At 49.7% G+C, this 13604-nt stretch overlaps 1 protein-coding gene across 1 annotated transcript in view; it reads left to right on the top strand.

Moving 5' to 3' along the window:
- The first annotated feature begins 8245 nt into the window (after positions 1 to 8245).
- RAB11B (RAB11B, member RAS oncogene family) overlaps positions 8246 to 13604 on the top strand; it is a 29524-nt gene continuing 24165 nt past the window's right edge. The window contains exon 1 of the mRNA XM_075611681.1: positions 8246 to 8399. Within this exon, the coding sequence (XP_075467796.1) occupies positions 8360 to 8399 (40 nt within the window). The 5' untranslated portion in view covers positions 8246 to 8359. The remainder of the gene's footprint in view (positions 8400 to 13604) is intronic.

Below are 13604 nucleotides of genomic sequence, written 5' to 3'. Positions count from 1 at the left end.
CCGCCGAGATTGGCCGTGTGCCAGTCGCATCTCACGGCCGCGCACGGCCGTTTCTCCAATCAGCGCCTAATGGCGCTAAACAATAGAAGCGCCTGCGGCGCCGAAAAAAAAAAAAAAAAGCCCGCGTCTGCACGGGGTTTTAAATTACCCGCGGAGAAAGCCGCATTAGATTAAAGCGGGCCGCCACTGTTCATGAGTTAATCTGACATAGACCTCTGGGGGATATTGCTGCTTTCATTTTTTTTTTATTTATTAATAATAATAATATGTCAGATTTTATCTCTGTTTTAAAGAGCCAATGAGCTCCATTTAACCAAAAATAGTAGGTTTAAATGGTTCAAGTTAATTACTAGGATGCCAATATCAAAATTATTCTTATTTTGGTGGTACAGTACTTACCTCTGAAATGACAAAATCTAACCAAAGGGGAAAAGAAAAAATTTGAGAAGTGATTTTATATATATCACAAAAAGAAAAGGGGGGAAGTAGCACCAATGAATAAATGAAATAACAATAGCTATATAATGCTAGATCAAATTATGACTATTGTGTGACATTAGAAACCTGATGACTGGCAATATTGTGTACCATATACATTAAAAATACAAACAGCACACTACAACAGAGAACAGAAATAGTACCAGTCCCTTCATAGTCCCGTATGGTTGAATCAATCTCCAACAAAGGGGGCGTAGGCTGCTTTCAAAAAGGGAGAACCACCTCCAAATTGAATCTAAAAGAAAAAAAGAGAGAGTACGGCCCATAGTGTAAAACAGTCACACATTTAATATACAATAGGGGAAGGGAGGGAAAAAGGCTTGGGGTTATATGGTCATCAATCATCATGATTTAATTTCCCCCACCACCACCATCATCATCATCTCATTCCCCCAATCATTATCATCATCATCTCATTCCCCCCATCATCATCATCACGATCACGTATGTATGTCTTTATTTATATAGCGCCATTGTACATAGCTCTTCACAGTAGTAATACACGTGACAATCCTGGGAATAACTGCTTCCGACATAAAAGGGGAAAAGGCTTCAGACATAAAAGTAACATTTGGGAAAAGGAGTCCATGCTCCGAAGAGCTTACAATCTAATTGGTAGGAGAAACATACAGATACAGTAGGAGGGCATATTGGGAAGTGCGTCTGCAAGGGGCCAAGATTCATGTATCAGGTGTATAGTGTTAGCCACAGAGCTACTCATATACTTTGTTAAGCAGGTTTGTTTTAAGGTGTGTCTTAAATGTGGATAGAGAGGGTGCTAGTCGGGTATTGAGGGGAAGGGTATTCCAGAGGTGTAGGGCAGTCAGTGAGAAAGGTTTAAGGCGGGAGAGGGCTTTAGATACAAAGGCGGTAGAGAGAAGACATCATTGAGCGGAACGCAAGAGTCAGGATGGTGCATAATGAGAAATTAGGGCTGAGATGTTAGGATGGGGCAGAAGAGTAAAGCTTTAAAAGTGAGGAGAATTGAATGTGTGATACAGGATTTGATAGGAAGCCAGGAGAGGGATTTCAACAGGGGAGACGCTGAGACAGATTTAGGAAAGAGTAGAGTGATTCTGGCAGCAGCGTTAAGTATAGATTATAGGGGAGACAGGTGAGAGGCAGGAAGGCCGGACAGCAGGAGGTTACAGTAATCGAGACGGGAGAGAATGAGAGCCTGAGTTTTAGCAGTCGAGCAACAGAGGAAAGGGCGTATCTTTGATATTGCGGAGGAACAAGCAACAGGTTTTAGATACGTTTTGAATCTGAGAGGAGAAAGTAAGAGAGGAGACGAGTGTGACCCCTAGGCAGCGTGCTTGCGCTACTGGGTGTATTGGAAATGGAAAAAACTCAGGGAGCACATGTCATCGATGGATACATGAAAAGAAATACAATAATAGTGCAATCCTGTATAGACAAGTAGGGCAGTAGTGGATATGCAGACTCTCTAGAAAATGCACACTCACAGGCGTTAGACCTCAGACTTAGAGGTGATGCCTAGGAGATGGTCAGCTCATCAGGGAACTTGCTAGTAGTGCACAGCAATTCTCATCCAATCAAAGAAGGTTCAAACTATATTGATGTACAAACAGTAAACATAATGATGTACACTCACATGTTCACCCTCACACAGGGCAGTGTACGATAAAGTGCTGGTTTTCACTATGATGGTGGGTGCTAAAACACTGCGTTCGTAGGAGCCTTCTCAACAGGGACTGGTGCGCATACAGTCCTCGTATCTCTGGTGTCCTCCTGCTTCCGCATGTCAGCTCTGCGTTCCAGCAGATGTCACACCACCAGCTACTGGGTGTATGACTGAACTTCCAACAGTAATGTGGAAGGAGGTAGTAGGGCCAGGTTTGGGAGGAAGTATGAGGAGCTCTGTTTTTGCCATGTTAAGTTTAAGTCGACGGAGGGCCATCCAGGATGATATCGCAGAGAGACATCATCTCATTTCCCCCTCCCCATCATCATCATCTCATTCCCCCCCATCATCATCTAATTTCCACACACCCCCATCATCATCATCATTCTCATCTTATCCCCCCAAATATCATTATCATCTCTAAGTCCGAATTGTATTTCTCCTTACCTTATCTCCTGGCAGACAGCAGCAGCCTCAGGCGCCGCCACCGGGGTGTGGGTTCCGCCTCCACCATCCTCCGATTGGTCATCCTCTCCGCCACTCAGCACACGAGTCTCCTCATTGCTCCCGGCCACCGTCCACCCCCTCAGCACCAGCACTTCCAGCCGGCCGCCGCACTCGCGCTTTCCTCCGCCCTCTTGGTCACAGTGGTAATACTGGACACATACTTGTCCGGTCTACCTCCATTTTTTTTACCGGACATACAGCAAAATTACCGGCCTGTCTGTTTGAAAACTGGACAACTGGCAACCCTAAAAATAAGTGATGCATTTCTAATTCCTCAACACACAATGAGCCAGATGCATTAAGATCAATTAGACTATTTGACCTGACGTTAACCTAAATTAACGTTAGATTAATAGTAACGCTTATCCATTTAAGAAAATAACTTAATGTTAACCCAGTGTTACTCCTTGAAATAACATACGGTTACATTTTTCTGGCCGCTAGTGCTAATGATATGCTTAGGCGCTGACCCGTGCTGAGGCGCTTACGCTCGGCAGTGAGCCCCTGCAGCCGCAATGAGAGCGGCTTTAGCAGGGGCTCCCGCACACTTCCGCATGCATAGATCTTAGAAATTTTTTAGTTTCAAGCGCTCACGGGAGCGCAGGGCCGGTCACGTGAGCCAGCTCCGTGACGTCACTGGCCCGCCCCCCAACACGCCCCCGAATGGCTCGCTAACCAAGGCCAGGGAAAGCACCCGCTTTCCCTCAGCCTCAGCACGCCTCCGCTCGGCGTCTGCAACCCTGGACGCAGCCTAACATCGCATATTGACTAAAGGCCGTTCAGGTTAATGCAATGAATTAACAAGTTATTCAGGTCATCACCTCCATCCAGACCCTGAATATATAAGTTACCTTAACCCCTTCTGTGCTCTAATGATGTGTTTTGCACATAATTAGCTTCGTGTATATGCAGTAAATTCAGGGGAAATAATGTCCGTTATAGTGCTGTAACTACATTTTTTGGACCCCCACTGCAAAATGTTCTTCTTACACTCCCTCCCCACTCATCATCTCTTTCCCCCATCTATGTATCTCCCTGGACTCACTGTCCCCCTCACTCCCCCATCTCTCACTCTTCCCTCTCCTCTATCTCCCCCCACTCTTTCTCATTCTTCCTCCCTCTCTCTCACTCCGACACTCCCTCTCTTACACCTCCTCTCTCTCACTATCCCCCCTCCTCTCTCACCAATGGCTTCGCCCACCCTCCTCACTCACTCTATCCCCCTTTCTCCCTTCCTTTCACACTCTCCTCCCCCTTCATCTCTCACTCTTCCATACTTCCTCTCACTTTCTCCCCTCCTCTCACTCTTCCCTCCTCTTCTCTCACTCAATTCCCCCCTCACCTCTCACTCAATTTCCCCTCCTATCACACTCAATCTCCCCTTCTTTCACTCGACAACCATCATCTCATATTCAATCCTCCTCCTCACACTCAACCCCCTCCTCACACTCAATCCCTCACCCCTCCTCACACTCAATCCCCCCCCACTCAGCTGAAGGTTAGGCCTGATTGACTTCCGAGTGGGGATATAAGCAGGAGGAGGAGGAGGAATTGACCGCGGAGGTGTGAGGGCTCCGCCCCACAGCAAGCACAGGCCCCACACCAGCAGACGGACACAGAAATTGGGCTCGAACTCTGGCAGCTGCCAGGTTCAACTTCCAGCACTGGCCAGTTCGGCCACCACGCATTGCGGGGGTTAGCGGGTCGCTGGTTACGTCACTAGTCCGTTACTAATTTTGGTAACCTGACATTATATTCCTTGATTTAACGGAGCTTAGTGCATCTGGGCCAATGTGATCAGTGAAGGTTTTTGATGGACCTATACAGTTAATATAAAATGATGATTGAGCTCCATCTGGTGGTGAATTAGAAAATTAATTGGATATTAATTTAAAGCAGCAATCTCCACCAGAAGCGTATATGAGTTTAACTCATATAATGTTAGTATATTGTCCCCTGAGCATGTCCTACGAAGTAAAAAAAAAAAAAATGTAGTTTTTTTTTTCTAGTGTTAAAAATCCAGATTTTCTAGCTGTGGATGTTACCATCGTAACCTTAAGGCTTTGTCCCCACTGGCGCCGAGCTTGCTCATGCTTGGAGAGCTCTCCAAGCATGAGCGCGGGTTGTCCTTTAAAATTTTGCAAGCGCTCGCGCTCTGCGACAGCCCTGCTCCCCCTATAAAAGGCTGAAAAAGGAGCACACCTGAGGTACTTGGCTAGTATATTTAAATGAGTTTCATCCCACACTTCCTAAAAGTTTCCAAACCAACTATACAGGTGGTCCTCGCTATCCACCATTTCGTTTTATGACGAATCGATTATGCCACAGATTACAATGTATTCCACGGAATGCATTATCCGACGTCGGAACTGATTATCCGCCGCTCGCCACCGGAGGTTAACATGGGATTCACAGTCTGACATTTTCACTATCCGGCGGCAGTTTGTGGAACGGATTCCGTTGGATAACCGAGGACCGCCTGCGCAGGGTTGATAAGCCTAAGGCACCAACCTAATTACTGGAATGATGTCAGACCCACAGGACTAGAACCCACGATGACTGCTTTTTTAGGCCACAGCTGTAAACTCTAAGGGGGGTGAATAATCTGATTTATGAGGAGAGGCTAGAAGAGGGGTTTCTAAGAGGGGATATGATAACTATATACAAATATATTCGAGTACTGTACAAGGAGCTTTCAAAAGAACTCCTGTTCTGCAGGAGTTGGATAGTCTTCTTCTTAAAAATGTACAGAACAAAGATTATTATAAAGGATGTTCAGAGTCTGTCAAAAGAACAGAGATATTACTGCAGCTGTGGGGGGAGTGGGGGGGGGGGGGGAGATTGGAATAGTTTGAAGCCCATATACAGCTATAGAAGAATTTAGTTATTCTAGCATGTCAAGAAATAATTACTGAAGCTTGCGTCTGTACTACTGGAATTCCAAGAGGGAAAGTTGTTCTATTAGAGCCGTTATTTACTAACACACTATGGGAAAGAGTGGGGATCGCACAGGTGTCGAAAGTGCCCCTGTAAAAGAAAGGTACAGAAACATTCATCCTGCTCTGTACCAAGAGTTTAGGTAATGCTTAAAAGAATGTTAAGTAATGAGATAGTCCGAGAGAGCAAGAGTCCATGGGCTGCACCAATTGTATTTCTCAGAAATAATATACATATGTACAAATACAGATCCACTATGCAGGATACAAGGGATGATGCACAGGTAAATACAGAAAAAGATTACAGAACCTCTGCGCTGGTGGACAAACGAATATGTCATATTCTGACAATTCAATTTTAAACAGCAAAAAATCATGGTGAATAAAGGGAAAAAAAGTTTAAACAAGGGGGGGGGGCAACGTTTTAGTGGAGGAAGCCCCTTCTTCAGGCCCATTTCCACAAGTAAAGTACACGTGGTACTTCCCTTTTCTCTCATGGAAATGCTTGCAGCAATAAACAGCAAATGAAAAGGTAAGTGGATCACCAGACACCATACCAAATCTTTTCAGCACAAACCTTAGAGTTGTTCAAGAGATTACATTGGGAAGAAAAAGGAATCAAAAACAATGGTGAATACTTGAGTCACTTTTACAATTTGTAGATCACATTGTTATTTTTGCCACAAGTCCAGAAGACCTCCAGCAACAAATTGGAGAACTCGCAAGTAAGAAAGTGGTCCTCCATATGAATCTCAGCAAGACCAAAGTGATGTTCAACAAATGTGTACATTCTGCAAAGTTCGAAATAAATGGGATTGAACTAGAAGACTTCTGTATGTCAACCTTGGTCGGCAACTGACAATGGATGTGAATCTTTTGAATAAAATCAACAGGAGAATGAAAATGGTATGGAGTGCAATCTTTCAAGGAAACTTTGACTCAAGAGGAACATTTTTGACAAATGTATTTTGCCCGTGCTCACGTATGGATGTGAAACCCTAAATACAAAGATAATTCAGAAGCTAAAGACAGCTCACAGAACTATGGAGCTGGATATTACCCCAAGAGAGAGAATGAATGGGTTAAAAAAATACAAACTCTGTGACCTCATTACACGGGTGAAGAAATTAAAATGGTAATGGGCTGGACTTATCGCAAGAAGAAATTACCATAGTTGGACAATGATAGTACTCGACTAGATTAGAAGAGATTAGAAGAGCAATACGACGACCAAAAGTAAAATTGGAAGATGAAATCAGAAAATTTGGTGGAGCAATTTGGAGAAGAGACTTGCAACCATAGTATATGGAAGATCAGTGGGGAGTCCTTTATCCAGCAAGAACAAGGATAGATGGACAAGGTTTGAAGATAATGCTGATAAATCAGGGCCGGCTGCACCCCGCCCCTTGCTCTCCCCTGTCCCAACATCAATAATCACTGCCCCAAGTTCCGTAATCACAGTTTCAATGTTGTCTTGGTTAAAGTCACTTTAACCACCACAACATTGAAACTATGATTATGGAAATCACCATCAGCTTCTCCCCCTCATCATCATCAGATCTCCCCCAGTCCCCCTCATCATACTCACATCTCCCCCAGATCTCTCCCTCACATCTCCACAAGATCTCCCCCTCACCTGTCCGGGCGGCGGGCGGAGTCTCCCAGCATGATCCGGCATCGCATGTTCCCCCTGCAAATCTTTTCAATATGGCCAGGCGGCGTCATATGGCGCCGCGTTGCCATGATAATGCGATGCTGCGTAACGTCATGATGGCACGTAGCGTCCCATTACCATAGCAACGGGTCATCACTTGATGCGGTTATGTCACGTGGTGTTTCCGTTGGGATGACAACGCACCATTTGACGCCGCATGGCCATATTGAGAAGGTATGCAGGGAAAAGATGCCGGGAGATGCTGATAGAAGCCGCCCGCTGCCAGGACAGGTGAGAGAATTAAGCACCGGTTCAGCGAACTTGTGAAATTTTAGTAACAGGTTCGCACAAACCGGTGTGAACCGGCAGAATCCCACCACAGGTTGCAAGTCTCTCCTCTCGAACTCTCCTCTCGAAATTGCTCCAACCTCTGTAAACTCTGTCATCTCCAGGTACGTCACATGACGCGACATCACATAACATAATCACGTGCCGTTATCTCGTGACGCGAGGAGGGGGCATAAGAGGACCCGTGTGTACACTTCACCTGGCCCCGCCATGTTCTAAGCCAGTATATATATATACACACACACACATATATTGTATATATCATATATCATAAATATCCTACTCCCTAACTCGCTCTCTATGGTCAATACAATGATAACAATTTAGTACTCTTTTTCTCCCTCCCTAGCTTGCACCTATCGTAACACCTCTATTGGCCACTCCCCATGTCAATCAAATCACGTCTGTTCTTTATTGGCTCCTATAGATCAGTATCTCATTGCGCCTATCCACCTGGGCTCTCCATATAATCCCGTTTTTTTTGTTGTCTCGTGATTGGCTGCTTCGCCCGTGGTCTACCAGTTTACATCTCACGTCTGAAGGCAGCAGACTTCGTGCTGCTGGTAGCTGTCCTGTGATTGGTCATTGCGTCTGTCGTTCTTAAAGGAAGGCCCCGCCCTTTAAATGTGACCACTGTTATTGTTATGTGTCCTGTGATTGGACACCCCAACTGTCGCTTACAGACGAGGCCCCGCCCCTGGGCCCAGTGTCGGTTGCGCTGCCCCGCGGGGAGGGTCGGTCGCTTGGTATCTGCAAAAAGTAGCTTCGAAAATGGGAACCAGAGACGACGAGTACGATTATCTGTTCAAAGGTGAGAGCCAGTAACGGGTCAGAAACATGAGGGGCGGACAGGAGTAACGGGTTAAGGGGTTTTTAAGTAAGGCCTCAAAGCCCCAACCTCTGCTGACACAATTACCCCTGGAACTCAACCCTGGCTGGCGAAATCGACATTTACTAAATATACACCGTTTAATGTATGTGTATATGCTTGCACATGCTTTAATGTAGGAATTTATAGCGTGTGATCTATATGCCTCATACTTATGTATGTGAGAATTGTCGAATCACTGCTAGCTCACATATACACATACATTTATTAATCCACACTTGTGCAGTATGTATATACATATTCTGTGTGTATATATACATGCACACATTTATCCACATTTATATATACACACCTGTACAACGTTTGTATGTATATGCACATCTGTATGTGTCTTTATATAAATATGAATACATTTATGTTAATGTATGCTTATTTGTACATAAAACCATTTCTAATCTGTTTATATGAACAAATATGTATAATTATGTATTCTCATGCAGGCATTTGGTTGTGTGTATACAGGTGGTCCTCACTTTCTGTCGGATGCCTTATCCGACGCCTCATAATGCAGTCCACCGCATTATCTGACGCCGGACCCAATTTTCCGACGGTCACCGCCGCAGATTAACATGGGACCCGCACATTCCGTCGGAAAAGCGGGGACCGCTTATATACATATATATATATAAACACACTGCAACCTGCTTCTATTTGGCATTCTGCGTGTCCCCACTTCAATCCATCCAAAATGCTGCCGCCAGACCCCTACCTCACTAACTGATCCACTTCTGCTGCTTCACTATGCAAATCCATACACTGGCTTCCGATATCCTCTAGAATCCAATTTAAAACCCTAGTTCTGACTTACAAAGTTCTCAACAACGCTGCCCCCCTTACATCTCATCCCTCATCCCCAAACATATACCAAAATGTGCCCTATGTTCTGCCCATAACATTTGCCTTTTCTCCTGTCCTATCACCTCCTCTCACATCCGCCTACAAGACTTCTTCTGTGCTGCTCCCTCCCTCTGGAATTCCCTACCATGTACCATCAGTCTTCACCAGCATTCAGATACTTAGGCATCCTTAAAAAAGGAGTTTATCTGGCATACTTTTAACATCCAACCACTCACCCCCCTGAATCCTATTGGAACAAGCTGTGCGGCTTGATTAAACTCCACACTATCCAACACCCCCTAACATCCACACTCCAAAGCCTTAATAGATCCAGCTGTGCGGCGGGACTATAATCCACCCTGAGGTATACTCCAACCCACAATAAGCAGCCACTTTACCTTTTGCCCCTTATACCCTCTAGATTGTAAACTCTCATGAGCAGGGCTCTCATTACCTTCTGTATCTGTTCGCTCTTGTCTGTCATTATTTTAAAAATCTAATTCTGTTTATATAAAGTCCCTCTGTACCTCCATTGTTTCGAGCTGCGGAATATGTTGGCGCTTTGCAAATTAACCATAATAATCATATACGTATGCATTTATAATCTGTATATAATCTACACTCCATGCAAACTTTATCCAAAGGTGTTGTCTATGGAAATAATTTAATAATATACAATTAATTTATATAGTGGTCACACTGCGTGTACTAATGTGTTTATCACATTTATATTAAACTTTGTGTTTGTGTGATGTGGATCATGATGGTTAAATGCTTCCAGCGCTGCCCTGTCACATTATATACAAACAATTCCTCCAAAGTGCAGGTAACCTCCCAGACAGAGATACAAATTAAGCTCTACTCACAACTTCATAGTGCAAATCTCCATTTAATGACATCCAGCCAGACTCCAAGCTATGGCCACTGCAGTATGACAAACTGACATAGCTATAAAGTGATATAAGGATTCAGGCTATACGTGCTCTAGTTTGGCATCGCACGCCTACATTTGCCTGGCTTTCTGCAGTGTGACAGACTCCAAGCCATGGCCGCTGCGGTGTGACATCATACCCAGACATGTGCTCTGCTATGAGTTCTGCAGTGTTGCATCATAAAGATACAGACTCTAAGCTTATGACCGCTGCAGTGTGATATCATACAAATACAAGTGCTAGTTTATGAGCGCAATGTCACATCACCTCGAGGCCGAGTCCCCAGTGTCTGCGACGGCATGCGCGGCACACAGAATGTACGGCCCTCTATGGGGCTGTCTGCACGCCCCGGCACAATGTGCTACCACATTTTTGCAAAGACAAAAATGTTCTTTGCTAGTGGCAACGGAGCGCTGGCCACGTCACGGCGGCGGTTCAGCCAATGTGTGCGAACCATCGGCGTTACATGGCCGCACCTCCCCCCGTCACCATCTTGTCTTTCTCCCTGCAGCTCAAGCGCAGACCGCAGATCTGGCCGCGTGCAGGAGCTGTCACTGGGACTGTAGCCTACGGCTGTGCTTATAGTTTCGTCACCGGCACTATAAGCGCAGCCTAAGGCTTTGAGCTATGTGCGATGCAGTGTGATTTCATGCAGACCATGGAGAAAATCACTAAAATAAACCCTCGCTCAGCCTATTTATAATCTATAGTCAGATGCACACACAGGGATAAATTATACAACAAAGTCAAAAGAAAACAGAACCCCAGAAAAGGTGCCACTCAATACTAGTGGTGAGAGGACTATAGCATCTTATACTATATTAGTGAAAGCACTGTATGTTTGCCTGCCTGCCTGCATGCATGCATGCCTGCCTGCTGGATGTCCGGTGTCCCTAGCGGCAATCTCATTGGTCCCTTGGCCCGCCCGCCCCCGCACACCTCTCATTGGCCTCACACACTCACACCACCCCCTTGGCCCGCCCCCCACACCTCTCATTGGCCTGAGGCGGAGTGACGGGCCAAAGGTCCAAAAAAATAAATAACACACACACACACACACACACACACACACACACACACACACACACACACACACACACACACACACACACACACACACACACACACACACACACACACACACCTCTCTCCCCTCTCCAAATCACCTTTTCCCCCTCCCCAGCGGCATCACCTCTTCCCCCTCCCCAGCGGCATCACCTCTTCCCCCTCCCCAGCGGCATCACCTCTTCCCCCTCCCCAGCGGCATCACCTCTTCCCCCTCCCCAGCGGCATCACCTCTTCCCCCTCCCCAGCGGCATCACCTCTTCCCCCTCCCCAGCGGCATCACCTCTTCCCCCTCCCCAGCGGCATCACCTCTTCCCCCTCCCCAGCGGCATCACCTCTTCCCCCTCCCCAGCGGCATCACCTCTTCCCCCTCCCCAGCGGCATCACCTCTCCCCGCTCCAAATCACCTCTCCCCGCTCCAAATCACCTCTCCCCCCTCCCCGCTCCAAATCACCTCGCTTCCCGCAGCTGCCACGCGGCGCGAAAGATGGCGGACCCCCTTCCTCCCTCGCGGCGCCGAGTCAGACGGTGGCGGCGCCCGGAAGTACAGGTAGGTGTCGCTCCCCACCTCCGGCGCCAAACGGAACTGAGAAAGGGCGCATCAACTGAGAGGTGTGTGTGTGTGTGTGTGTGTGTGTGTGTGTGTGTGTGTGTGTGTGTGTGTGTGTGTGTCACTGTCCACTGCCCCCCCCTCCTATCCACTGCCCCCCCCTCCTATCCACTGCCCCCCCTCCTGTCCACTGCGTCCCCCCTCCTGTCCACTGCGTCCCCCCTCCTGTCCACTGCCCCCCCCTCCTGTCCACTGCCCCCCCTCCTGTCCACTGCGTCCCCCCTCCTGTCCACTGCGTCCCCCCTCCTGTCCCCCCTCCTGTCCACTGCCCCCCCCTCCTGTCCACTGCCCCCCCCCTCCTGTCCACTGCCCCCCCTCCTGTCCACTGCCCCCCCCTCCTGTCCACTGCCCCCCCCTCCTGTCCACTGCCCCCCCCTCCTGTCCACTGCCCCCCCCTCCTGTCCACTGCCCCCCCCTCCTGTCCACTGCCCCCCCCTCCTGTCCACTGCCCCCCCCTCCTGTCCACTGCCCCCCCCCTCCTGTCCACTGCCCCCCCTCCTGTCCACTGCCCCCCCCCCCCTCCTGTCCACTGCCCCCCCCCCTCCTGTCCACTGCCCCCTCCCTCCTGTCCACTGCCCCCCCCCTCCTGTCCACTGCCCCCCCCTCCTGTCCACTGCCCCCCCCCTCCTGTCCACTGCCCCCCCCCTCCTGTCCACTGCCCCCCCCCTCCTGTCCACTGCCCCCCCCTCCTGTCCACTGCCCCCCCCCTCCTGTCCACTGCCCCCCCCCTCCTGTCCACTGCCCCCCCCCTCCTGTCCACTGCCCCCCCCCCTCCTGTCCACTGCCCCCCCCCTCCTGTCCACTGCCCCCCCCTCCTGTCCACTGCCCCCCCCCCTCCTGTCCACTGCCCCCTCCCTCCTGTCCACTGCCCCCCCCTCCTGTCCACTGCCCCCCCCTCCTGTCCACTGCCCCCCCCCTCCTGTCCACTGCCCCCCCCCTCCTGTCCACTGCCCCCCCCCCTCCTGTCCACTGCCCCCCCCCTCCTGTCCACTGCAGGAAATGCAGGGGGAGGAATCCATGCCTTTGAGGCGCCCCCCCCCCTCCCTTTGACGCCCCCCCCTCCCTTTGACGCCCCCCCCCTCCCTTTGACGCCCCCCCTCCCTTTGACGCCCCCCCCTCCCTTTGACGCCCCCCCCCTCCCTTTGACGCCCCCCCCTCTCCCTTTGACGCCCCCCCCCTCTCCCTTTGACGCCCCCCCTCCCTTTGACGCCCCCCCCCCTCCCTTTGACGCCCCCCCCCTCCCTTTGACGCCCCCCCCTCCCTTTGACGCCCCCCCCCTCCCTTTGACGCCCCCCCCCTCCCTTTGACGCCCCCCCCTCCCTTTGACGCCCCCCCCTCCCTTTGACGCCCCCCCCTCCCTTTGACGCCCCCCCCCTCCCTTTGACGCCCCCCCCCTCCCTTTGACGCCCCCCCCCTCCCTTTGACGCCCCCCCCTCCCTTTGACGCCCCCCCCCTCCCTTTGACGCCCCCCCCCCTCCCTTTGACGCCCCCCCCCCTCCCTTTGACGCCCCCCCCCCTCCCTTTGACGCCCCCCCCCTCCCTTTGACGCCCCCCCCCTCCCTTTGACGCCCCCCCCCTCCCTTTGACGCCCCCCCCCTCCCTTTGACGCCCCCCCCCCCTCCCTTTGACGCCCCCCCCCTCCCTTTGACGCCCCCCCCTCCCTTTGACGCCCCCCCCCTCCCT

Source organism: Ascaphus truei, chromosome 8 (genome assembly GCF_040206685.1).
Source record: "Ascaphus truei isolate aAscTru1 chromosome 8, aAscTru1.hap1, whole genome shotgun sequence".
Taxonomy (NCBI): domain Eukaryota; kingdom Metazoa; phylum Chordata; class Amphibia; order Anura; family Ascaphidae; genus Ascaphus; species Ascaphus truei.
This window is presented reverse-complemented; position numbering and strand designations above follow the sequence as displayed.